Below are 27,027 nucleotides of genomic sequence, written 5' to 3' on the forward strand. Positions count from 1 at the left end.
ACCCTGAGGGAGTTGGAGGCGGATGAGCAAAGAGCTCGAGAAGGAAGATATTTAGGAAGAGTTGAAGTTATTGAGGCCCCGTGCCCCAGATGGCCTTGTGGACAAAGCATAGGGTTTTGAACTTAATCCACCCAGCCACTGGGAGCCAGTGCAGAGATGTCAGTCCTGGGGAGATACGATCCCTGGGCTTGAGTCCAAGGAAAGGTCTTCCAGTCTTGTTCTGGATGAGTTGCAAAGGGTGGAGAGTAGAGGTAGGCAGATTTAGAAAGAGGCTGTTGCAGTAATCCAGCCTAGAGAGAACCAGAGCTCAGGAGACAGTGAGCTTCTGGGGGAAGGAGAGGAGAGGAAGAATACCACAGAGGAGATGCAGCTGGTAGTGTGACTTCTTAGAGACGTCAGAGATGTGAGGGGGGGAAGGAGAGTGTGGAGTCAAAGATGACCCCAAGGTTTTTAGCCTTGCAGGTGGGAGCAGGAAGAGGGCCAAGAGAGGCTGGCCAGAGAGCTACAGGAAAGAAGGGAGTGGGTGTGCCGATGAGGAGAATCTCGGTCTTACTGGCATTAAGGCAGAGATCATTGACGGCACACCACTCCTGGAAAGCAGACAGACAGTCAGAAATGAGGGAAGGAGAAGAGGTGGCCGAAGGTAACCTGAAAATGAGCTGGATGTCATTCGCATAGCACTGAAAGATGGGGCAGAGAGCAGCAATGCAGTCGGAAAGGAGTGCTAGGTATTGGTTGAACAGCCAGGGAGAGAGGTTAGACTTTTGGGTGACTCCACAGGTAGAGAAAAAGATAGCGGAGAGGAAGGACCCAAGTTGGACCTGGGGGGGTTGATCAGAGAGGAAAGAAGTCAGCCATGCCAGGGCCTGACCAGTGATACCCAGGTTATCACAGAGACAGTTGAGCAGGAAGGCATGGTTGACATTGTCAAAGGCAGAAGTGAGATCAAGTAGGATAAGGACAGGGGTGTGTTGGAGTCAAGGTTGGAGAGCAGGTCTTCACAGATGTTCAGGAGAGCAGTTTCCGTGCTTCTAGCAGCTCTGAAGCCAGACTGATGGTTATGAAGACAATCAACAGATTCAGTGTGGCGATTAAGCTGGGAGATGGCCAATTTCTCAAGGAGCTTGCCCAGGAAGGGAGTGATGGAGATTGGGCGATAGTTAGCCTGGCAGGTGGGGTCAGCAGAGGGTTTCTTAAGAAGAGGGTTTCTTAAGAAGAGGATGCAAAAGTCATCCGCCTGCTGTACTTCCCATCTGAGCTGCCCTGCCCTTCTCCCTGTGTATGCGTCCTAAACTCCCATGACACCCGTTTCTCAGTCCCCGCCCCCACTGACTGCGATTGAAACTGATCCCCCTCTTGTGCCTACTGTATTTGTCCTCACTTTCAGATCCTGTGTCCATGTTGCTACAGAAATCATCTGGAAAACTTAGTCTCCTCGACGTCAAGTCTGTGTTGGGCTTCATGCTGAGATTGATGTCTCTCAAGTCATACTTGCTGCCTCCTTCACTGGCCCCTAGGCCTGCTCCTCCTCCTTTGGTTGTGCACCTGCCCCGTGAGCGTCTGTCCTCCTCAAATCTATCTTTTCCCCTATCTAGTGCTACTTGTGTCTTTACTGATCTTAATTGCTCGCTTGTACTCCTCCCTGCACGCTCGTTCCCTTGCCAGTCTTTCAACTGTAACTTTCTACGTTCCCCCTCAGCTAACTTGAGTTTTTCTTTCTCTGCTATCTCTCTCTGTCTTTCTGCCTTCTCCAGCTCCCTTTCCCTTTTCTTCCTCCTCTCTTCCTCCTCTCTCTTTCTGCCCTCTTCTGCTCCTTGAGATCTCTCTCGATCCTTTCTTCCCGTTCCCTTTCCAGGTGTTCCTTCTCTTCCTCCCTTTGACAATCTCTATCCTCCCTTTCCAACTTCCCTTTCTCCTTCTCTCCCTGTCTTCGCGCTCTAATCTCCCTTTCCTGTCCCTCTGCCTCCTTTCTTCCTCGTCCATTATCTCTGCCCAATCTGTTGTGTCGCTGTTCCTCTTCAGGCCTGCTATCGCCTCGATCTCCCCTTCTGCCTCTCCATTTGTCTTCCCTTGAAGTTTCAAGAGTACCTGTGCTGCTATCCATTTGTTGGTAGTTATGCCCTCGAGGCCCTCCTCCACGCCCTGCTGCGCCTCACTGCTCGCCTCTGGGTCGCTAACTGGCTGTCCTGCGTCTTTCGTCTTCTCCTCCTTTGTGTATGGTGGTGGCTTATATGTCAGATTTGAATACCCCTATGCTGCCCTTAGTTCCCTCATTGGATACCCCCACACCCCCCGGCACTATCTGAAATTTCATCCATCCTAGTATGATAGTCGCTTGTTTGGTCCCCCCCCTCCTCCCCTCCCCTTCACCTTGTGTATTCTCCGGCTCTACCAGAAATGTCGTCAGGCCTAGTACAGTAGTCGCCTGTCTGTTTCCCATTTCCTTTCTATTTGTGTCTTAGCACTTGCACTATCTGAAATGTTGGAAGCCTGAGTATGACATTTTATTTTCTCACTTTCTTATTGTTCATGGCCTGTAAGAATGTTTTGTATTTTCCCTTGTTCCCTCTCTTGTCATGAAGTGCTTTGAAACACATTGTGTATAGGTGCTATCTAAATAAACCATCATATCATATCATATCATACATTCCCTGTTCATCATCTGTATCATCGAATGCTATACTTGAGGGAGTAGGGAGAGGCGCAGAAGGATGGGCCCCTGCGTCCTTCACCTCCTGCTGGCTTAGCATCCACTGATGCCCGTGGCATCCCCCTTGCCCTCCTGAAACATGCACCACAACTCAAATATTGCCATGCGTTTTGTCAATTTCTTCCCCTAATAGGTACCCTGTACGTGTGTCAAAAGGGATTGCTACATGTCTTTGGAGAAACTTCCACAAGGCGGCCATGGTTTAGTTAATTTTCCCTCTGTACGTTTGGACAATTCTATGCTACCTGTACAGATTATTTTGCCTATAAGGCGGGAGTGTATTACATAGGTTCTGATGGGGTGTATCCCCCCCGCATTTGCCCTGATACATTTTGGTGCCTTTACCTGACCTCAAGTCGAGGGTTTCAATCGTCTGCTGTTTAGAGAGAAAAACACAATGCAATAGAAATACGTTCCAGTTTCTACAAGCCTCTCTGACTCCACAACTTACCAGGCGTGCTCTGTGCACTGCACCCCCTTCACAACCTCTGCTTCCTCAGGCACCCCCCAAATCTTGCACATGCGCCTTCCGTGCACCGCCGCTTGTTCACCTTGTCTGCCAATCCCAATTTTCCAATACTAGCTCCTCATCGTCTCAAGCTCTCCATGTCCTATGTGCGAGCCTAAGGGTGACGTCACCAAACTACCAGAACAACATAGGGAAACCAAATATTGCGCGCACACTGTAATAGCCCATTACTCCCAAACCACAAAAAAAAACACAGCTGTCTTCCTGCTCTCCAGGCAGTGTATACCAATATTCTCTTGTGATTGAACTGCACCCGCTACGTCGCCTAGCATGCGAAACGCCTCACTCCAGGAGACATAACCAGTCAACTCACCTTCTGCAATCTAGGCCAGCTCCCTTGCTAACCCTCACGGGGTTAGCGTCATCTATGACTCGAGCTAAAACGCCTAACCCACAGGAATACCACTATTTACATATCTTTTGTCATCCAAGCCCGCAAGTCAATAGTCTAGGTTATTTACCAGAACCTTTTAACTCTAAGACCGAATGTGCCCTAAACACAGAAAAGGGACTCCTACCTCCACTCCTGTCCCTACTCACTTAACACTACTTAACAATATTTGAACAGTAGTCGATGTTACTACATAAAACCCCACAATACTCAATACCCTCCCTCACACCCTGAGTTGCTGTTAGACTGGGTCAATACTTACACTGCATGGTTTGCTAGCACTGCTCGGCTGCCGGCTCCCCGTCAAGGCGCTCGACTCCCCATCTTGAGGCGCTCTCCTCCCCAACTCACTGACTTTGGGCAGGATATTCACAAGGGGCTCCTGGCAACATGTACACCGGCATGCGTTTTCCCATTTTCTTGAAATATGAGAGTGTCCTGCATCCTCTCAGGTTCGGCGGTGAAGGTGATGATTTGGTGCCGGGCTGGCGCAGCCAACCATATCTCTGCTACCAGTTTGCTTGGACAAAAAACTCCCAGGTATGCCAGAGGGCCACTAGGAGTTTGTGGACTCTCGGAAGGCACAACACCTTCCACAGGATAAACGGAGGACTCAGTCAGCGGCAAGGTCAAACTGTGGTTTATTGCAGACAAAACCAACAGGGATCAGCACAGGAACAGGGAAAATCCATGCACCTCTCAACGTCTCCTGGCCCGCAGGCCAGTTTTGATGGAAAATTACATCACTGCTCTGTCATTACTTGGGCCTTGCTCCAAAAAACCTAAACCTATCGGCCCTCCTAATTGGCTACTGAGCCTCTTACCACCTATAGTGGACACTATACATGTTATTCTACTGGCCCTCGAATGTCAGGTGGCTGGCCTGGTCCATCCCCAAGTCACTATCTGTAACAATTTTGCAGTGTGGTGGGCTTACCATTGGTTCTGACACGTTTCTACCCACCCCTAGGATACTGAACTGTGGATGGCTAGAGCTGATGTCCCCAGGCCTGGAATCCACAAAGGTTCTCAACCCTCGGTGTACCTTTTCAAGGTAATAAGAATGACTATGTGTCTGCATTGTAAATTGTGTGTACCACCTTAGTCTATGAGAGTGCTCTTTTGCTTGGTGCAACGCTTGTCTCAAATTGTAGCATATTTGTTGCAGTGCTGTGTCTGGTAGCCTGAGATCGGCTCCCTTTCTCAGTGCTGGTCGCTATCCATTGTCTACGTCGGCAGGTTCACGTGTTCCAAGACCATGATTTTTAGCTGTGCCGCTCTGAATTATGAGGAATTATTCATATTTTCTGCAGCTGGTACCTTTGTCATCCAGGGAATGGAATGTCATCAGTATCTTGTGGCCTTGGAAGCGGGTCCTGTCTCACACGTTTTGCTCTCTGTCCAGCTTCAATTTAGCTCAGCTCGGCTCTTGCTGAGAGGCCTGTAGCCTGCTGTACTTTTCCTAAACCATTATAATGCGGTTTCTACGATGTGCGTGCTATACTACATTCTCGATAGGTTATTCACACTTGGTTCTGTCAGGTCCCATAGGTGCTCCTGCAGTTCCATATGGTTATTTGCATGTTAGCAACTGCAAGCCTTGCTCAGGATCTTCTTGCTTCTTGCGGGTTTCTGCGTTGCTGCATTTAGCTAATGTCAAAATGAATAAAGCAATAACAGTATGTGTATGTGTCTTTCCTCTAACTATAGAACTGTATGCTCGTTTTCTTCATGTATTCATTCGAGTGTGTGTTTATGTCCCATAGTGCGGATGGCACGTGTGCTTCATGTCTAACGCTGCCCAGTCGTGGTGTCTCTAACAATGTCAGCAACATGGCTTTTTGGAGCTATAATCAAGACTGTCAATTGAGGTGTCTTTGGTTATAGCCTGAGGCTCCTCGTCCACCCTGGGGTAAACTTGTACCACACCTAGTCTGTATGGCTGGTTGTTGGCATATGGCTGGCTGAGGGGGTATCTCTTGACATATTTGTCAACCATTGGTCCGTTGGAATTCGTCCAAAATAGAATGGGTGATTGCAGTGTTTCCTGGCCTTCTTCCATGTCATGAATTACATAGGAGGGGGGCGAGGGGGTAGGCTTCCCCATCCCTCTTCAGTGGTGTTCCATTTCCATGTTGGTTTCATGTAGCGGGAAAAGAAACTTCATACAGGCCTTTTTTGTCGATCTGTGCTAGTTCCTTGCAGTGACACGAGATTCTTTGTGCATTTGTTTCCGAACCATATTAGTTTCGCCTAGTGTCATGAGAAACTGCATGGTTTTTCCGATTTGTGCTAGGTTTGTGCAGTTATACAAGAAACTTTGTGCAGGTCTTTTTTTGATCAGTGCCAGTTTCGCGCAGCAAAACCAGAAACTTCATGCAGTTCTTTTTCGATCCCTGCAAGTTTTGCACATCAACACGAGAAATTTTGCGCTGGCCTTTTTTTGATCCATACAGGTTTTGCCCTGTGGAACAAGACACTTTGCATGCTTTTTTCAATCCATGCTAGGTTTGCACAGCGGCACGAGAAACTTTGCACAGATTTTATTGCTATTTGTACTAGATTCGCATAGCAGCATGAGAAACCTTGCGCTGCTGCATTAGGTTCGTGCTAGGTTCGCGCAGCAGCACAAGAAATATCGGGCAGCTCTTTTCGATTTGTGCTGGGTTCGTGTAACAGCAAGAGAAACTTGGCGTAGTTCTTTTTGAAATGCAGGTCTAGCGGAATGCCACTTGGGTCAAAGCGAATAGAAAAGATTTCGCTTTCGTGGCGGGCAGAATGGAATCTAACAATTTCCCCCCACCCCTAAGTATGGCCTTCCTGTGGGAACTTGTGTTGAGAAGATCCATTGTGGGCCGTCCTGTCTGAGCACTCCTTTGTATCTAGTAATCCTAATCTGCTGTCTTCCGGGGACAAAGCCTGCTTTTGAATATCACTGAGAGTTCCCCTAACTCCTGGGTCTGTTCTGTGCACCTTCAAAGTGTTGTAGTGCACTGAGGCTGCCTATTTGAGGAACTACAGAGGAAACAAGCTTGTGGGCCCAAGGTGTTTGAAGACAATAAGAGTTAATTAGGTTATGCCTTACTTTATGATGCAAGCAAGGTTATGTTTTGGCCATTACATGTCTGTGTTTTCAGCTGCAGTTGTTCATTTTCTCCCACTGGAACACTGAACTCTCCAACCCTTTGTCTCCCTTTTTAATCTTTGTTCAGATGCATTTTGGGACATGTCGTTTGGTGCTCCGTACTAGAAACTGATTTCTAACATTGAGATGGTGAAAGTGAGTGAGCATGTATGAGGTGGATTCGAGTTAAAGTATCGTGTGTACATGATGACCGTGCATTATATATTCTCTCTTCAGGCTCATGGTCTTTGATCAAATCTAATTAATGTTTGGATTATGAAGTTTGAATTGTATTATAATAGTGAATGGGAGTACAGATTCATTTAGGCAAAGGGGTATCTCGCCCTTTCATATCATCCCAGGTGTCCTGTTGCAAGGCCTCGGGTGCTATAGCCTTTGAGGATCATGTGAGCCTGCCTAATATCACGCATATTGCCCAGTTAGGTTCCCGCTCATAGCCCTGTAAAATCAAAGGGTTCCAATAGCAGCTGATCAATGAAAATGCCTGAGATGTACGTTTTACCATCAGGTGTAAGTGGAGGTTAAGCTCACACCCCTTTCATATTTCAGAGAGAGCGTGAAATTTGTTTGTTCGTCTTCAGGTGGTATCAGTTCACCCTTTTTTGTATTTATTCAGGCTTGTCCCACTTTAGTTTCTGATTCAACACAGGGGTTTTGCATCTCTGTCGACACTTTGCCATTCAAAACTACTGCGTTGTTTCACATTGAGGAGAGGCTTTGCGTCCCCCTGGAAAATGTTTAATGTGCACCCTTACCCAAATAATAACTTGTTTTTATTTTTATTTTGCAGGTGATTATGCATCCATTGAAACCCCGGATATCAACAGTAAAGGGAGTAGTGTATATTGCAGTGATCTGGATTATGGCCACCGGGTTTTCTCTCCCACATGCCATGTACCAAAAACTGTTCACTTTTGAATACAGGTAACATTGCTCTTTTATGTTCTAATATAACGAGCTGAAAATGAAGTCATAATAATAATGGACGGAGGACATCTGCCATAGAGCGTTTTTAGTAACTTTGAGGTGGCAGCGGTTTGTAGCGCACCATGCTCCAGGGGCATGGAACAAGCAAGTGGTTACATGTGGCTCGCTGCCTGTGCCTGACAAGTGACCACTGCCCGGATGGAGGAGGCCTCCAGGGTTGCGGAGCAGTCAGCCCTGAACTTTTCCAGAAGGTCTAAAATGAGGGGCCAAGTCCGGTGCCCTGTGACAGCCGCTACAGCGTCAGACTTTGGGGCGCAGACCGGCAAAGGTGGCTGTCAAGGGAGTGATGATGTTGACCGGCAAGAGGGCAAGAATGCCTGGCCATATGGCTTAACGTTGGAGTGCATGTGCTCACAGCACCGCCTGCAGAAGAAGGAATGTGCCTATGGTCAGTGGGGCGGTTCGGTGCAAGTGGCGACTTTTGGGGGCTGTGTGTGGGAGTTGCACATCAATGAGAGATCTACAGGTGGCAGGGGAGTTACCCATACCATGTGGAGCGTGTCTCAAGGGGGACTATTGCATGAAACAATATGTATTCATGGATCAGAGCGTGCAACCTCTCGCCGGAAAATGGCCACGCAAAGCCCTCATACTATCCGCCACCCAAAAGCAGACGTACATTCACTGTGCAGGAGTAAGATCAGCTGTCGGATTTATGGGTGCGTATATATATAACCATGGCTTCGATATGACATAGGGGTGAGCATACGCATTGTAGCGGGGTGCAGGGACAGTTTACAGGGGCGCACACACAGATTTTCTGAGCTTTACCCAAGTTACGATAAATTGTACACATGTTGTCTTGGTGCCGGTAACAGTTACAGGGGACCCCGCACAGGATCCCCGAGATGTAGGAAAGAAAGTGAAGGGTGGTTCAAGAAAAAGGATAATTTAATACAACTAGTAACAAAATAGGACTGCAACTATCTCCTTTTTTTTCTCCTGATGAACCATTGCAACTGGCAGTGGGGAAACACGCGTAGAGAAAAGAAACTTGTTCATGACAAAATGGTTAATAGTTATGAAAAAGGAAACTTGCTCCTTATAAAATGGTTATGAAACTGAATTAGTGTGAAGTTAACACTAAAAAAAGGGGCAATTTGTTTCTGGGAAACTTCGTTATGAGTTATGAAACTTGAATAAACACGAAGTCAATAAATATCAATATATAAGAAAACCCAACTTAAAGAAGAATTGAATGGCTCTTTATTAATTTGAATCACCGTTAAACACTTTTTAACTTAATTTTCATAAGGAATTGGCGCATTGGAGTGACATTTTCCCATATCGGAAACTTAATGTAATCTGCTTGCTGGGGACCCCATGCACTTTTTGAAGGGTGCATGTATTCACGCCCGGGGGAGCACACAAAGGTAGCTGCTCTCGCTGTTTTTGCTTTGCATGGCGGTGTGTGCAGGGGCTTTCCGGCTGCGACTCGCGTGTATGGTTTCTCTGCGCAGACAATTCCATCAATGCGCAGAGCACGCATTTTTTATTCTACAGGCAGGCTCCTGCAGTCTTGTTCTCGGCATGCAGCTTTTGCAGGATTAATGCACACTTTTCCATGAATCGGGCCCCTTGAGACACGCGCCTTGAGTCTGTCAACATCTGAATAGACATTAGTAAATTCATACTCTATGATGTTTCTAGATTTAATTGTATGAGGATTAAGTTAAAAAAGTTGTGTGTTACGAATGCTAGGATCAAATAAATTCGCTAGACTTATTTGAAATACTGTTATAGTATCTAATGGGTGAGTATGGCCCTTTTAATTCCACCCTCCCCTTGTATTCCTTACCACGCTCATTGACTCATCTTTCTCATATTCAGAGGTCAAAGTGAGAGGGAACTAAAGAGTACTACGTTCCCTTACTTTTCTGGGAAATCTGTCATCATTCCCTTATCTTATGTGACTAGGAGTACCAATCCAGAAAGGTAGGAAAAGCCACGATTGCTTTTGTTTTTAAAATGTTCACCTGCAGGTGATTCGATCATAGGCCCTGTCAGTAACAAAGCAGTGTCCCATCTCATTCCGCTAACTGACTGGCAGGTGCTGGATTGGCTTTGTTTATGTCAATAGACTGCGTGGGACATAAAGCCCATTCCCAACAGTCAAAAAGCCCAGCTCGTCACAGATCTGCAAATTGCTGTAAGCGCAGGAGTGTTTGCAGGTAACGTGAGGGGTGTCTCAGTGGCTGTGGTCCTGAGCATGTCCCTTAAGAGGTGACAATAATGGGTGACTGAAAGGGGAGGCTGCATGCTCAGTGGGACAATGGCACACTAATGGTGGTCATTTAAATGTAGATTCTTTCACCCTGTTTTCTTCAGCCTTGCTAGAACTGTTGTGAAACATGGGGCTGTGTGGTGGAGTGGAGGAAAGGAAGGAACCAGGTAGGGGGTTTGAATTGTGGTAGAGGGTAGGAGTGATGGTTAGTATGGATGAGTGGAGGGAGCAGAACAGGGGGCGAGGCAGAGGGAACATCGACCACTGCTCATATTGAAAACGTATCACTGTTATCACAAGATAGATAACTCAGTAGGGGGCAATAATAAAACATGTGTTAGTGTTAACGTGACACACAGAGAGAAAACAAATGATAGCATTATTCTAGCTTAAAGGGTATATAATACCTGAGAAAACAGATTAGCTGAAACACACAGTGAACAAACCTTTTTTCTAACAGAAAACCAGGGTGTGGCATGTTAGCACACATGGCGCCACTGGGAACTGTTTTTTCTTTATCCAAAGACATGTTTCACGATTGCCTCCTCTGGGCCCTAGAAGAAGCAACCATAAGGCTTGTCTCAGGGGTATTGAGGAGGCAACCTATGGCACGGCCCTAGAGCCTAGAGAGGAGTCCATCATAAGGCTTGTCTCAGGGGCATTGGGGAGGAAACCTGAGGCATGTCCCTAGGGCCTAGAGAGGCATCAATCGAAAGGCTCGTCTCAGGGGTATTGAGGAGGCAACCTGAGGCACGTCCTAGAGAGGAGTCAATCATAAGGCTTGTCTCAGGGGCATTTGGGAGGAAATCTGCGGCATGGCCCTAGGGCCTAGAGAGGAGTCAATAATAAAGCTTGTCTCAGGGGCATTGAGGAGGAAACCTGAGGCATGGCCCTAGGGCCTAGAGAGGAGTCAATCATAAGGTTTGTCTCAGGGGAATTGAGGAGGAAACCTGAGGCATGGCCCTAGGGCCTAGAGAGGAGTCCATCATAAGGCTTGTCTCAGGGGCATTGGGGAGGAAACCTGAGGCATGTCCCTAGGGCCTAGAGAGGCATCAATCGTAAGGCTCGTCTCAGGGGTATTGAGGAGGCAACCTGAGGCACGTCCTAGAGAGGAGTCAATCATAAGGCTTGTCTCAGGGGCATTTGGGAGGAAATCTGCGGCATGGCCCTAGGGCCTAGAGAGGAGTCAATAATAAAGCTTGTCTCAGGGGCATTGAGGAGGAAACCTGAGGCATGGCCCTAGGGCCTAGAGAGGAGTCAATCATAAGGTTTGTCTCAGGGGAATTGAGGAGGAAACCTGAGGCATGGCCCTAGGGCCTAGAGAGGAGTCAACCATAAGGCTCATCTCGGGGGCATTGAGGAGGCAACATGAGGCATGGCCGTAGGGTCTAGATAGGACTCAATCATAAGGCTTGTCTCAGGGGCATTGAGGAGGCAACCTGAGGCACGGCCCTAGGGCCTAGAGTGGAGTCGATCATAAGAGAGGCTCAGCTTCAGTGAAGCATTCTTTATAAAGAAATTGGCACCCTTGTGCCCAGTGGGTTGAATTTTGATCCAGGTTTTAGTGGCTTTATGTAGACCGGATCACTTTTGCCACAATAAAATCTCTTTGCATTTCTGTTCTGAATGTATATACATTTTCTTTCTGCAGAAGGCTTGTCAGGAGGAACCTGTTGGGTTTTATTTTCAAGCCTGCAGATGATCACACTGATCTAATAAAGCTGCAACCCTTTACAAGTTCTCTTAGCCAGCCTAAGGTCGCTATTGCAGGGCAGCCAAGACACACTTCTGGCAAAGGCGGTCTGGGGTTACAGAAATGCAGCACAACAAATTAATGGTTGAAATAAAGAAATGTCCACACGAGGCTACAGTTTTGTATTTACTTTATCCACTGTTGCAGGTAAGTAATACCTTTTATGTACACTTTCTGCTTGGGCCATAGAGCAGTCTCGGCTAAACATGTGACCATAAAGGTTTAGCCGACCTGCGCCAGAATGTCCAAAGTTCCTGCCTGTTAACTCTTAGCAAGTGTCAGGATATATTTCCCTCAACACTGACAAATGTTTATAATGAGTGATAACACTTGCAGCTGATTTGTCACAAATGTTTCTAGACCTCATGCTGAGACTGTCCCAGTGTTATGCAGCGGGCAATATTTGCCCAAGTGAACTTTGCAGCTAGAAAGTTCCATCTCTTTCCGTCAGTTTGAAGCACTCTGTAGCTCCCCTGTTACGGGTTGGCTCCTGTGCTGGGTCCTTTGGATTCCTGTGGCGGATCCACCATTGTTGTGAATCCTCAGACACTTCAGGGAGCTGGAGCTGACTTTACCAAGACAACGAAAGAAAGAAAGAAAGAAAGAAAGAAAGGAAATTCTCCTGCTGCTGGGGCACGGTGGGACTGGCTGGTGCAGGGAAAACAATAATTCCGGTAGGAAGATGGTGAAGCGAGGTTCCAGGGGTAGCAGCACATAGAGGTTCGCTACCCACATGTCATACTTCTTTTGAAGTCTACATGTCTCACTGCTGTAATCCATTTGCGTAGTGATCCCAGACCTGCTGGTTCTCTGTGACTTTGCCTCTGTCGGTTTCCACAAATGGCCACACACTGCAGGCACTTCGAGGCCAGGGAGTCATGAAAGCAAGTACAGAAGAAAAGGAACTATCACAGGGCACTTGGTATCTGGAGAAACCGACATAGCTTTTAGTGAGGAGGGGCTGCAAATCTGGCAGAACTTCTGTGTGATGGATGCACGTTTATGTCTTCCATACACTCTTTTTGTGTTTAAGTATTTTATTAAGTACAGTAAGTATATAAGGATCAATAACAATTCAAAGAGCAAGTGAAATGGTACAATTACCACAGTTGGCTAAAATAGTAAAGGTTTATACATAATCATCTAATCAACAGTGGAACCTTATATAATGTACATATAATGTTCATTCTAATCATATAATGCAGTTTCTAATAAGCTAATAGTTATATAATTCCTTTGTAAGTTAAATATATGGACAAAGAAGACTCACTGGACTAACATAAATATAAGGAGGGGGTGGGTCTTATATATAAAGTATGAGCCAACAATAGTTAGCAGAATTCTCTAATCATGGCTAGGTAGTTTGTTATTAAAATAATCTAAGAAAGATTGCCATTCCAACAGGTAGTTATGGGGAAACTGCATTACATGTTTCCATCCGATGAAGATTGCACACTGAATTGCACCACAATTTAAAGTGAACACCTTTAAGATTTTTCCAATTAGACGTAATGTTTTGGATAGCTATGGCGATAAATAATCAAACAGATACCCTTTATGTTTGTCCATTGCGGGTTGAATCATTCAACTTCCTTGATATAAAACATCAAAAGTGATAGTAAACTGTATTAAGAAGATACTTCTGAAAATCTACCCAATACTTTCCCAATACGTATTAATATGAATACAGTAAAAAATCATATGCTTAAAGGATCCTTGAGAGTTTTGACAACTCCAACATTTGCCATTTTGAGAAGTTCAACTTTTTTTTGATGGAAAAAATATGTTTGCAATAGGCTAGCTGAAACGATTGCTTTAGAAATCTTGATCCATAAACCTGGCCATCTACATTGTATGATGTTATGGGAACAGCCTTGATTCCATGCTTCTCAACATTTACGCGTTTCATCTGTTGATGTCGATGAGCAAACTTAATATATCATGGACGCTGTAAAATTAGGATTTGATATATGTAGTAGTCTTTGAGCATCAAAGCTATAGGGGTTAGGGACTAGCAATTCATAATTTTCCATAATAGCATTTACTAGACTGACATATTTCTGGAGAAAGGACCTTGGGATTTGAAATTTGGTTGCAAATTATTTCTAAGTTAATGGGATACCTTCAATAAACACCTGTCCAATATATTTAATGCCAAGAGATAGCCATGGTCTCCAACAAATGGTTCTCCCGTTGATTTTAATTAAAGGGGTCATCCAAATATACTGTGATGTAAACATAGAACTATTTGTAAGGGATGGGAGTAGGTATAAGTGAGAGCACATAATGGAGATATTGATACTTGTGCAAGTAAAGCTTCTATTCTTGTTATTGATATATATGCAATCCGGGAGAACATGAGGGGAGACCATCGCTTTCTCAATAAGCAGCCATTTCGGCAAGTCCAAATTGTACGGGAAGAACCATAGCTGTGTTTGTTTTAGAACAAAGGCAGAATGATATTTTGTTATAATCTGGAAAACCCACTCCCCCTTAGGATCTGGGTTTTTTAAGTTTACACAATGAGATCCTTCTCCTCTTCTTTCCCCATAAAAAATTGAGGAGACAGGAGTCTAAAGATTTGAAGAAAGATATAGGGAAGGGAATAGGAAGCATGTACAGCAAATATAATATAATAGGTGAAGTCATCATTTTGATAGCCTCCAGTCTTCCCCACCAAGAAAGATAAAGAGGTGACCATGTATTTGTTCGCTCCTTAACTCTAGTTGTGATATACACTGTGTTCTGATCCACCATATTCTTAAATGAAGGCGAAATTTGGATGCCTAGACACTTAATGCCTTTAGGGCACCATTTCATTCCCAGGTTTGAAGAATGATGACTTGTGCAGTGTAAATTAAGTGGTAGCACTTCTGACCTATCTGTATTAAGTTTATACCCTGATGCAAGAAAAAACTGTGTAATGATATGTTTAGACGTTATAAACATATTTGAAACATTTCATAAAAGTTATATATCATCTGCATAAGCAACTGTTTTGATATGAATATGTTTATACTGTATTCCACTTAAATTGTCCTCTTGTCTAACAGCTTCTAAAAGGGGTTCCAATGCCAATATAAACAGAAGAGGAGAGAAAGGACAGCCCTGATGTGTACCTCTATGGAGAGGGAATAAGAGGGAATAATAGAGACATCTGGTTGTTAATGAAAATTGATGTTGTAGGATTGGAATATAATACATTAATCATTGATATGAATGTGTCGGGATCCCATGCCAGGCCAGTGCTTGAAACATAAAGCTTCATTCAACGCTATCAAAGGCCTTTTCAGCATCTAAGGCTATAGCCGCATAGGGATTAGGGAATTTTGAATAACACTTATAATATTAGTAAATAATCTAATGTTTGCTGATGACAGTCTCCCTTTGACATACCCTACCTGATCATTTTTAATTAAATTTGGAGGGAGGGGAAAGGGTCTATTGGTTAGAATTTTGGCAAAAATGTTACAATTGCTTTTTTATTAGGGATATAGGTCTATAGTTTTGGGCTAGTTCAGGGTCTTTATTAGGTTTAGGAAAATTAATAAGCATAGCTTCAGATTTTTCTTTCAAATGGGCAGAGTAATCAATAGAGAAACCATCCGAACCCAGGGCCTTGCCTTTTATAAGATGCTTAATAGCTTTTTAGATTTCACTCAAGGTTAGTGGATCACTTAAAGATTGGAGATTGGGATTAGGATATGTGTTGTGATGTATATGTTTGAGAAAGTCTGATGCATGAGTGTTATTAGATGTGGTTTCAGATGTGTATAATTTTTGATAAAATGTTGAGAATACTTGTAAAATATCCTTATAGGTACGAACTCTATTACCTTTTTGGTCTTTCATGACCGTAATTTTTGCCTTATCTTTTTTAAATTTGAGATAAGAAGCCAGTGCGTTGCCTGATTTATTGGAGAACTGATCGATTTTTTACTTATATTTTAAGAGATTAGGACACGAATATTCAGTAGTTAAGTTATATTGTATTCTCAGTTTAATGATCTTTTGATGAATATGAGTGGAGCTAGTCTGCATGTATTGTGATTGTAGGATTTCAATTTTTTTAAGAATATCTTCTGTTTCTTTTTTAAGTTTTCTCTTTTTAGCAGCTGTATATGCTACAATGTGTCCTCTTCGGATTGCCTTATAACAGTCCCAATTGTTGTGTACTGATGTATGAGTGGGAGAGTTTTCCGCAAAAAAAGAAAGAGTGTTGTTTGTGTATAAACTTAACAAAATCTTCATCCTTCAATAGGGCTGAATTGAATCTCCATCTGTTATTATCATGTGAGTTATGAGCAGCTGACAATCTGATGTGGACTGGGGCGTGATCTGACAGAACGATTGGTTCAATTTTTGCATCTAATAAGCCATTGGTCAGTGATTTAGAAATAAGAATGTAATCTATCCTTGAAAAATAATTGAGGTGGAGAAAAGAAGGTAAAATCCATATCAGAGGGATGAGTACAGTGGCAGGCATCAATAAGACCTAAATCGGAATTTCTGGTCCAAGATACCACTCTCTATGATGGGAAGAGCAGCCATCACCAAAATGATAATCCTCCTGAGATTCATGTACTAGTTTATACACATATGCTACTACATACAACCATCCTTTTTCAGGGGGCTAGAAGCACTGCTAAAAGAATTATTATGGGGACCGACCATGCACAAACTACCCCTACACATTCTTACACTACCGTACAAAGAAGGAGGGATACAACTCTCCGACCTCTAGAAGTATTACTTAGCGGCACAGCTCAGCCATGTGACGAGGTGGCTGCCAGACGAACCAACAGCCGAAACAGAACTATTACAACAATTAACAGCTCCACTATTTCCTAAAGAAATATTATGGAACCCATTGATTGAACCCCAAGGCATCCCTATGATAGTAAAGCTAGGAAGACAAATATGGACCAAAACCAGCTTGATGCTTCAGCTACACCACCCATATTCACACGAAATACCTATGCTAGCAGATGTATGCAAGACCTTCACCGACCTTCCTGTGATGAGGAGCTGGGAAAAGGTGGGACTGTACACCTGGGGGGACATGTTTAATGGTGGAACCTTCAGAGACTTCGAATCACTACACGCACTGGAGGGACTGGCAAAAGGTCAGTTCTTGTGGTACCAACAGGTCAAGCACACTGCAAAAAAGAAATGGAGCATGTGGCCTGAGGAACCAACACTGAACCCCTTGCTACAAGAAATCTACAACCTCAGCAACAGCTGGAAACCTGTAGCCAGATTAGACAGCCAAATAATAGACAGGTCCAACCCACACAGCACATCATTGAAGGGGAAGTGGGAGAAAGACTTGGGAGCCAATATGACTGAGAACGAATGGGAAAGGGTATTACTTTACCCCAAAGAGGTTATCCAGAAACGCCAGGTTCAGGCAAATACAGCTGAACGTCCTATATAGAACTTACATGACCCTGCAAAGAGTAGCCAGCTTCAACAAACATGCCAGACACAATGCCCCTGGTGTGGAAACGACAATGCTATCATGATCCCCATGTTCTGGGCCTGCCGCAAGAAGCTGGGCTTCTGGTCCAAAATTGAACAAACCTGCAGGAAAACGGGAGTAAACAGATACGAATGGACCCCGAAAGAGTGCCTACTAGGCACATACCCCAGAGTGAGCAAACATAAGCACATTGTAAAACTAATGGACATGTTGTGCATCCTTGCAAAGAGAATGATTGCGATGGCGTGAAAATCACCTGGGGGCCCGAGATGCGAAATCTGGATCAAGGAGATGGAGAGATGGACAGAAGCTAAAACCGGAGCCTGGAACGCAGGAATCACTGGAGAAGAGGGGGACATAAACACCACGTTTGAATCATGGAAAGCATTAATAAGAGACAGGCTCTTCTCGGCGGACGACAAACCCCCTGACTCCAAATACACCACCCATCACAAGCGCGACGCGACAAAGACACACCGAACACACCTCCTAAATTGACCTCTCCAGACCAATAACTACAAACCTCACAACATCCCACCACTTACGAAGAAAAAGAGACACAACCATAATACAGCCCGAAGACAGACTCTGTTAATCGTTGTTTATTGTTTGTTTGTTATCAGTTAAAAAACAAAAGACATTATCCTACAAATAAGACCACAACATTGTACACTCAACACTGTATGTTTGTCTATAAATGCCAATAAAATACTTTACAAAAAAAATAAGAACTAAATCGGACACAACATTAACAAATGGTAGGTGGGACTTGGTAATATCAAGGACGGGGTCCATGACTTCCTTAAAGTCACTGCATACAATCAAGTTGTTAGGAGAAGATTTCGAAGTATGGTTTCTCAAGTAAGTCTAGAAGCCAGGGTCAGCCTTAGTAGGGCCATATACATTTAGGATAGAATATTCTATAGATTGAATAAGAGGTTTGACCAGAACCCATCATCCTACATCATCAGTCTCTGCGGATATTATCTTATTTGAAGATGTTTGCTAATCATCTAACATTAAAAATCTGTTTAAAAGGCAGTTGAAGACTTGGCTCTTTGTTGATGGGGTGGAGTAAGTTCCCCTCCTTTCTTTATGCCCTGCTGCTTCTGGTTCTTTAACTTCTCTGTTTATTCCGCTTTCTGTGTTTCATGTCTTTGTTTTTTTCCTGTCAATGTGAGCGCTTCGAGGCCTATCGGCGATTTAGCGCAATACAAAAATGAATATAGATAGATAAATCAGGGTAATAACCCCATTCTTTTTGCCATCTGCTGCACTCGAGAACACTCGCCCACCCATAATCATTTTAGTTTGGCTGCTTCTTGTGAGAGGTGGGATTCTTGGATGCACGCAATAGCTGGTTTGGCTCTATTGAGGTGTGACAGTATTTTCTGCCGTTTAACAGGATTATGTAGTCCCTTTACATAGTCCCTTTACATTCCATGTTACAATATTAAGTGCCATACGTTAATACTATTAGTGTGAGCAATCTAACATTAAGAGTGAACATCTGGTGAGATAAAACACATGAGGAAGGAAGCACAAGGGAAGGGAAAAGACTAACAGGTGGAACATGGAGTTTTGCAGTTTACATAGCGCTGAATTTATGAATGAAAAAGTAGTGGCTAACAGGAAACAGCCACTCCAAACCATGTTCGTAGACTGTCAATATTAAGTACGGTGTGGAAAGCCAATTCCAGATGGGCTCGTCCGTGCCCAATCTCGGTTCCACTTTTATTTATAGAACAAAAACTTTCCGTGTATAGTCTCTAGTTTATATATGCGGCTTGGTAGTATCCATTTCTTCTCTTCTGTGGCTTTGCATGAAATTTCGCAAGTCTTTAGGGTCTTGAAAAGTATACATATGGCCATTGAGAGTGACTTTTAGAGAAGCTGGATGAACAATTCCGTGTCTGGCATTGAGCTGACGTAGCACTGGTCTGAACACCAATAGATCTTTCCTTCTTGCAGCCGTGGTATTGGAAACATCCTGGGTAATGAAAATGTTGGTGCCTTAAGGGTATATAGGTGCACACCTAGTGTAAGTGGACATATACAAATTTCAATATCGAATTCTATTGATTTCGGGTGCAGGGTAGGGGGACAGACCCTGGCACGGGTCCCAACAATAGTGAATGCAAACAAAGTGTCCACAATTTGAGACACTCACGTCCCAGGCACACCAATTAAACTAGAAAACCAGCCAACTTTTTAAGAAAACAAGTTCAACTTTTTACTCAGCAATTAAGAAAACGTAATCGGGTACAAACAAATCATATGCATCATGTCACATTTTACAATGCAGTATTACTCAATACAATTTTAACAAAAAATATATTTCTCCCAAACATGTGGAGAAGAAAGAGAATTTTATGACAAACAAACTTATGTTCAGCTCAACGCGTTTCGGGGTGTAATGCCCCTTCTTCAGGAGCAGATAACTGAAAAAAATGACAAATACGTAGACTCTGTAAGCATTATATCTCGTATTCATTAAAATATGTTTGCATGCACAAGTTAATTACTCCTACTTAGTAGTATACATCACTAGTTGAATATGTATTCCAGGGATAGTAATGTAAGGTCACCAAGCCCATTATATCCCAGCCTTATATGTTAGAAGTTGTGGATACCAAAGGGGATATTATATATGCTGCCCAAGCAGCAGTCTAACTGTGATGAGAAGGATTAAGTGCACTGATTCCAAGATAGATATGCATAAGGTGTGTGTGAAGAACCCTCAAGATTATTCTATATGCTGGCCACCTTGTACAGTGCCTTACCTGGTTGACGTTTATGGGTACCTACCAACATAAAATGCACACTATGAATTAGTGGTCACATATTGGTATGAACGTGTATTCAAGCCTGTGTAATGGTAGGAATCCTACCTGTGTAGCACAGCACACTGTTTCTTCAAAAAATAGAATGCAAAAAAAATAGCATTTATAAGGTGAGTCATCTGAAAATGTGATTCCGTCTCAAATATGGGTTGCAACAGTGCGGTGCAATCTGCAGAGATCTGTCGGGAAGAACCGGCAAAACGAAACTGAGAATGTAGAAACTATCTTCATTGAAAATCGAAAAGTGTATGGATACGGTCATACCTGGGGTTCCCGATGTGAACCGAGGACCATGCGACCTTCTGTCTCATCTTGAAAATTAACAAGTAGTTCCATTGCAAAAGTCTGGTGCAAATACCCTGGAAAGAGTACGTGGGCATCGGTTAACGTACTTATGCATGGGCCACAGATATACACACTTAAAGAAGTATACGGTTCTGCATATTTCATTCAATTTTGGTGCCTTCCCATATAAGGGTTTTCTTCTGTTTAGCTTTGTCCAATATGAGCATTACGTGGGTATAGTCATGTAAGGCAAAAATCATTGTTCTCTGAGCATTACGAGAAGGATTTCTGGGACCAATCCAATGGGCTCTTTGTATATTGAACTGTGGAGGTGTGGTGAGATTCAAGAGTGTAGTGAGCATATGATAAAGAAACTGAGTAGGGTTATCATTTTCAATGTCCTCAGGAAGGCCAACAATATGTATGTTATTCCTTCTGTTCCTATTTTCTACGTTTTCTGTCTGCTTTTGCAGAGACACAACAGTGTTTTCCAAAGACTGCACCCTTCCAACAACATCTTCCGCTTCGCTCACTCTTCTTTCCACCTCATTAATTCTGAACTCAATGAGTTTGGCCGTCGTGGCTTTCATAAATGTTTTAAGGTATTTTATTTCCATTAAGATTACTTGCATGATTGAATATTGCACATCTTTATGTGTGGGAGAGTCACTCTTTTGTCTTTTGGGGGCATTATTGGTAGGAGATGATGTCATTTCTTTGGATTGTACCTTCTTTGTGGCTATGGCAAGATATATGGCGTAACACTTAATATTAGGAAACTTTGCTTGTGATAATTTGCTTTCTCTCCAATACTTGAGGTAAGAGCTCATAATTATGCTTTCATGGCCTATACATATCACACCTCTGCATTACTCTCATGAAATAAGGGCAATCTATTATCCAGACATATGTATTATCCATTAAGAATTAAGGCAACCAACAGTACTGACTTGATGAAGCGTTTAGCAGAGTTATTGTGGTCCACAGGGTAGTTTCTTATTTATATATATTTGTAATATTGCAGTTTCATATCAGCAAAAAGTGCTCAAGAAACTAATAATGCTATATGGATATTCCCCACCTGTAATATATGCCAGAGTCTTGCCAAGTTTACAGCGGGAGTATCCTTTTGCCATATATCAGCATCAATATAGGAAAAATGTCATTTAAAATACGTAACCATCAAATCATATTAAACATGTAAAATGTTCTGGATAACTACTATGGTAAAAAGCTGTTGTTGAGTTCCAGTTACAAGCTGGAAGAAGCTTAAACGTTTCCAGATAGTTTAGTTTTCAAATGTCTTGTGTAGAGAGCTTAAAATGAAGATAACGTCAGATATTTGACTTTAACAGCTCACCTTTACTCAAAAAATGAAGAATTCTTGCTTAAAGCTCATAGGCGTGTGAAAATGGGGCTTTGTTCTGAAGCAAACGTGCTTCCCAACATCAACAGAGTCTTCTTAGAACGTTGGCCGCACATCTGACAGAGCGTTGTCAGCCCACCCGCATCGTTATGCGTGGGCCGGCCGCCGTTGCGGCCGTTACGTCAAGACATCCAGGACGTGACGTCGGGGGAAGGGGAGGGGCGGGGGGGAGTTCGGCAGTTGCCGCGAAGATAAGAATAAAGAAGGTTCCCTGTTACCCCAGCTCCCGCGTTTCATTGCGCAGCGAGGCGTGCGCGCGAGGTGCGCACCTGATGTCCGTGGCCGAGTATAGGCCCGACAATGGCGACGAAGTAACACGGCCCACGTGTGCCGTAAGGAGGCCCGCAATCGTGCGGCTCGGCGCGTCGGCGCACCTCCACGACAGCTGGTAGCTGTAAATCGCCGACAGCGGCGCCGGACCACACGCACAGACGCCCCCACGTCCACAGCAGGGATGCTGCGCTGGACCACACGCACAGACGCCCCCACGACCACAGCAGGGGTGCTGCTGGACTGGCAGACACTGCCCCACGGCCGCAAACTCTGCCCCACTGTCACGGCAGGGTCACGGGAACGGCTACCATAGCACCACAGCCTCATCAAGGGCAGGACCGGCAGGCACAGCTCCATGGCCACCAAAGAGGCGCTGGCACACCCCAACGATAAAGGAGCACCGGTCGGCGGCAAGCGGGTAAGATGTCGGACACGGCTAGCACGCCCGCCTCTTCCACGGGAAGTGCAAGCACCGCAGCGGCCGCGCCAGGGAGTGGCGACAATCAGCCCCCTCACACTGAAGCAGCGCAGGTGATTCACATGCCAAACCCCTTTGAAATCAGAGACACCTCGAACCTGGGGCCCCGCTGGACGATATGGCTCAGGGACTTCAAATTCTACACGGGGGCGATAGGACTTACCGATGACGCAAGACTAAAGAACACTCTCTTCATGGAGGTTGGGCCTGCAGTGAGAGACATAGCCGGAGAGTTACTCGACGTCGACACAGTAACCTATGGTCAACTTCACACCAAACTATCCGAATACTTCGCCCCACACACAAACGTCGACTACGAACGCCATATATTTCACACAACCAGGCAGGAAAAGGGCGAATCCATCGACAATTTCGTGATGCGCCTGCGCATAAAACTAAAACACTGCGAATTCCATAGGTATTCAAACGAAGAAGCCCTCAGATCGCAAGTGATCGCAGGCTGCATCTCGCAACCTTTCCGCAAACAGCTCCTGCAAAAACAAAGGTCACTTGAAGAGATCCTAGCACTGGCTCGCATGGAGGCCGCCGTGGACTCACAACTAGACAACCTGGGGAAAGTCTCCATACAACAGCAAGGGGAACCCGCAGAATCCGTCAACAAACTATACACAAGCCCCAGCCAGAGCGGGAGACGCACAGAGGCCACCTGCTACAAGTGTGGGTATGAATATCCGCACGTCGGGGACTGCCCGGCCCTAGGACAACAGTGTGCGGCATGTGGTGGCATGGACCACTTCAGGGCCACGTGCAAGAACGCCCCCATGACTGCACCGGGGAGACCCCGAACTCTAGACAGACGCCGTTACAGCCGGCAAAGCCCACCCAAACCCAGAGGAGAGAGCGACAGGAAGCCGACAAAAAGAGAGGACAGCAACAGATCCGGCCACTACTCTAGGGACGACAGGCGCTCATCAGAGGACACGCGTCGCTCCCACAGAAGACGATACGTCCGATACATTGAAACGCGATCCCCCACCAGCAGCGACACTCCGTCATCAGGGGATGACCAAAGGAAAAAGGGCTATGTATGGGCTGTCAAGACTAATACGTCAGCCACACAGCACAGTCCCATACTCACTTTGACCGTTAATAACACGCCGGTGAAATTCCTTATAGACACCGGGGCCACGGTGAATATCATAAATGAACAAACCTATGAAGCACTAACTCCACCTCCAAAAATCAAGAAGGCTGAAATAGACATTTATCCATATGGATCCACGACGCCCCTACCGTGCAAGGGCACCATAACAGCGTGGTGCTCTCACAAGCAGCACTCCGCGAGAATCCCACTGCACATCCTCAAAACGGAAGCAGACAGTGGCTGCATCCTAAGCTTCCGGACAGCGGTGGAGATGGGCCTAGTACACATCCTCTATCAGTTGATGGCCCACAAGTACTTTGCCAAGCTGGATACAATTGAACAGACATTCCCTAAACTATTTCACGGCCTAGGAAAACTAAAACACCGGAAAGTACACCTGCACATAGACCCACTCGTCAAACCAGTAGCCCAACACTACCGGGGCATTCCATTCAACATCCAAAGACACGTGGAAGAAGAACTGGACAAACTGATCAAGATGGACGTTATTGAACCAGTGGCGGGGCCCACCCCCTGGGTCTCACCCATTGTCCCAGTCCCCAAAAAGTCGCCGGACGGGTCCATCCGCTTGTGCGTCGACATGCGACGAGCCAATACCGCCATCGAGAGAGAGAGGCACCAGGCGCCCAGGATCACTGACATGATCCACCTTCTACACGGATCAAGAGTCTTTTCAAAACTGGACCTAACCAAAGGATACCACCAGATCGAAATCGCAGCCGAATCCAGATACATCACCACGTTCGTCACCCACCTGGGATTATTTCAATACAAAGGACTCAGCTTCGGTATCTCGTCGGCGGCCGAGATCTTCCAGGAAGAGATCCACAAAGTAATTCGACACATACCAAACTGTCTGAACTATTCAGATGATGTCCTGGTATATGGCAAAACGCAAGAAGAACACGACAGGGCGCTACACAAAGTATGTCAAGCAATGGAAGAGGCCGGCCTCACGCTAAACAAGGCAAAGTGCGAATTCTCCAAGGGGTCGCTGAGGTTCTTCGGTCACATCTTCTCGGAGAAAGGCATGAGGCCGGACCCGGAAAAAGTGGAAGCGCTAAACTCCGCCAACCCCCCCACAAACACCACAGACCTACGCTCATTCTTGGGCCTAGCCAGCTATTGTTCTAGATATCTGAAGGAATATGCAACGGTCAGCAACCCCCTTCGACTGCTCACGCGAAAGGACACGCCGTTCGTATGGTCAAAGGAGTGTCAGGAGGCGTTCGAAGCCATCAGAAGCGCCATTTCACAGGCAGAAGACATGGCGTATTACGACGCTCGGCGCGACACCGAAGTGATTGTAGACGCCAGCCCGGTAGGCCTCGGTGCCATCCTGACACAAAAAGATCCGGAGGACTCGCAAAACGCTCACATAGTCGCATACGCCAGCAGGAGCCTGACGACCACAGAACAGGCATACTCCCAGGCGGAAAAGGAAAGCCTGGCGGTAGTATGGGCCTGCGAATATTTTCACCTGTTTCTCTTTGGCAAGAGATTCACAATAGTCACGGATCACCAGGCCCTCCTGACCATCTACGGAAATCCCAAAGCCGTCATGCCACCAAGGATAGCCAGATGGGGTCTGAGGCTGCAAGACTACCAGTTCACGGTCAAGCACCAGCCCGGAAAGGAGGACAATCCCGCCGACTATCTCTCTCGTCACCCCACGGCATCCACGGCATCTCAACCCTCTATCGCAGATGCGTACATCAACTATGTCATTCACCACCTACAGCCGCTACCCATAGGATGGGCAGAGATAACAGCGCAGTCGGAAGCCGACCCCGCATTGCGCATCGTCAGACATTGCCTTCTAACGGACAAAAGGACCCTCATGAGACAGCAAGCGAAGACAGAAACAGATGCAGTCAAGGAAGAAGTCAAGGGACTACATCTAGTCCGGGACGAATTGACAGTGGTGGAAGGCATGGTACTGCTAAAAGGGTGCAAGGTCGTCATTCCGAGAGCACTCCGGGAAAGGACGATACACCTGGCCCATGAAGGACATCGCGGGATAGCAGCCACGAAGCGGCTTCTCCGACAGAAGGTGTGGTTCCCGCAGTTCGACAACCTAGTAGAAACAATCATAGGAGGATGCCACATATGTGCACAGGTAGCTCCGCCGCCACACCCAAATCCGCTACAAATGTCACCGCTGCCCACTAAGGTATGGGAGGAACTAGCTGTGGACCTGTTCGGACCACTGAATGACGGAACTCACGTCGTGGTACTCATGGATGAATACTCGAGATACCCTGGCGCCCAGCTCGTGGACAGCAGTGCAACATCGAGCGTCATCCCCGCCCTCGACCGGATGCTGTCAGCATACGGAATCCCCAAAGTGATAAAATCAGACAACGGCCCCACCTTCATAAGCCACGAGTTCCAGAAGTTTGCACGATACATGGGATTCCAACACCAAAAGATAACTCCCCGATGGCCTCAGGAAAATGGCATGGTCGAAAGATTCATGACCAACATCAAAAGAACACTACAGATTGCTCACATCCAAAACAAACCGTTCGAGCAGGCCCTCAATCAACTGCTCAGGGAATATCGTCACACCCCACACAGCACCACGGGCATATGCCCGGCAGACCTGCTATTCCGGAGGCCAATCACCACAAGGCTACCAGAGGACCCAAGACCCAAGGACACGACAAGCCTCGAACGCGAGGCAAGAGTCAATGACGAGAGGAACAAGGCACAAATGAAGGAAGCAACGGACAGAAAGAGAAGGGCGAGAGAAAATCCGATGCAGACAGGCGATGAGGAATGGGTCAGACAACCCAAACACAGGAAGGAAGAAGCGACATTCGCACATGAACCCCTCATCATCACCCATAAGAAAGGAACAATGGTCACAGCACAAAGAAGTGACTGCACGTCCATCACCCGAAACAGCTCGCAATTCAAGCGGGTAAAACCCCACCATGGAGAGCGGTGGGAATGGGACAGAGACAGTGACGGAGATGGCCTCTCAGAGGAACCCTACCAGGGAGACGCCGAGGAATCAGAGACAGAAAAGGACGGCGCAACCCCGGCCAGAGACTGCTCGACACCGTGTGGGGCACGGCGCCCCCAGGGGAGTCGCATCAAGCCGCTCCGTCTGATAGAAGAAATGGGGTAAGGAGATGGGAGCACCCCTCAGGTTAAAAAGGGAGGAGATGTCAGCCCACCCGCATCGTTATGCGTGGCCCGGCCGCCGTTGCGGCCGTTACGTCAAGACGTCCAGGACGTGACGTCGGGGGAAGGGGAGGGGCGGGGGGGAGTTCGGCAGTTGCCGCGAAGATAAGAATAAAGAAGGTTCCCTGTTACCCCGGCTCCCGCGTATGTCTGTGGCCGAGTATAGGCCCAACAAGCGTTACA

The 27,027-nt window shown here is 45.8% G+C and overlaps 1 protein-coding gene across 1 annotated transcript in view; it reads left to right on the plus strand.

Moving 5' to 3' along the window:
• GPR83 (G protein-coupled receptor 83) overlaps positions 1 to 27,027 on the plus strand; it is a 288,154-nt gene that overhangs the window by 230,440 nt on the left and 30,687 nt on the right. Inside the window, exon 3 of the mRNA XM_069639272.1 lies at positions 7,566 to 7,699. Within this exon, the coding sequence (XP_069495373.1) occupies positions 7,566 to 7,699 (134 nt within the window). The remainder of the gene's footprint in view (positions 1 to 7,565; positions 7,700 to 27,027) is intronic.

The sequence above is a fragment of the Ambystoma mexicanum genome, chromosome 7q (assembly GCF_040938575.1).
Source record: "Ambystoma mexicanum isolate Mex_15411 chromosome 7q, UKY_AmexF1_1, whole genome shotgun sequence".
In the NCBI taxonomy this organism is placed as follows: Eukaryota; Metazoa; Chordata; class Amphibia; order Caudata; family Ambystomatidae; genus Ambystoma; species Ambystoma mexicanum.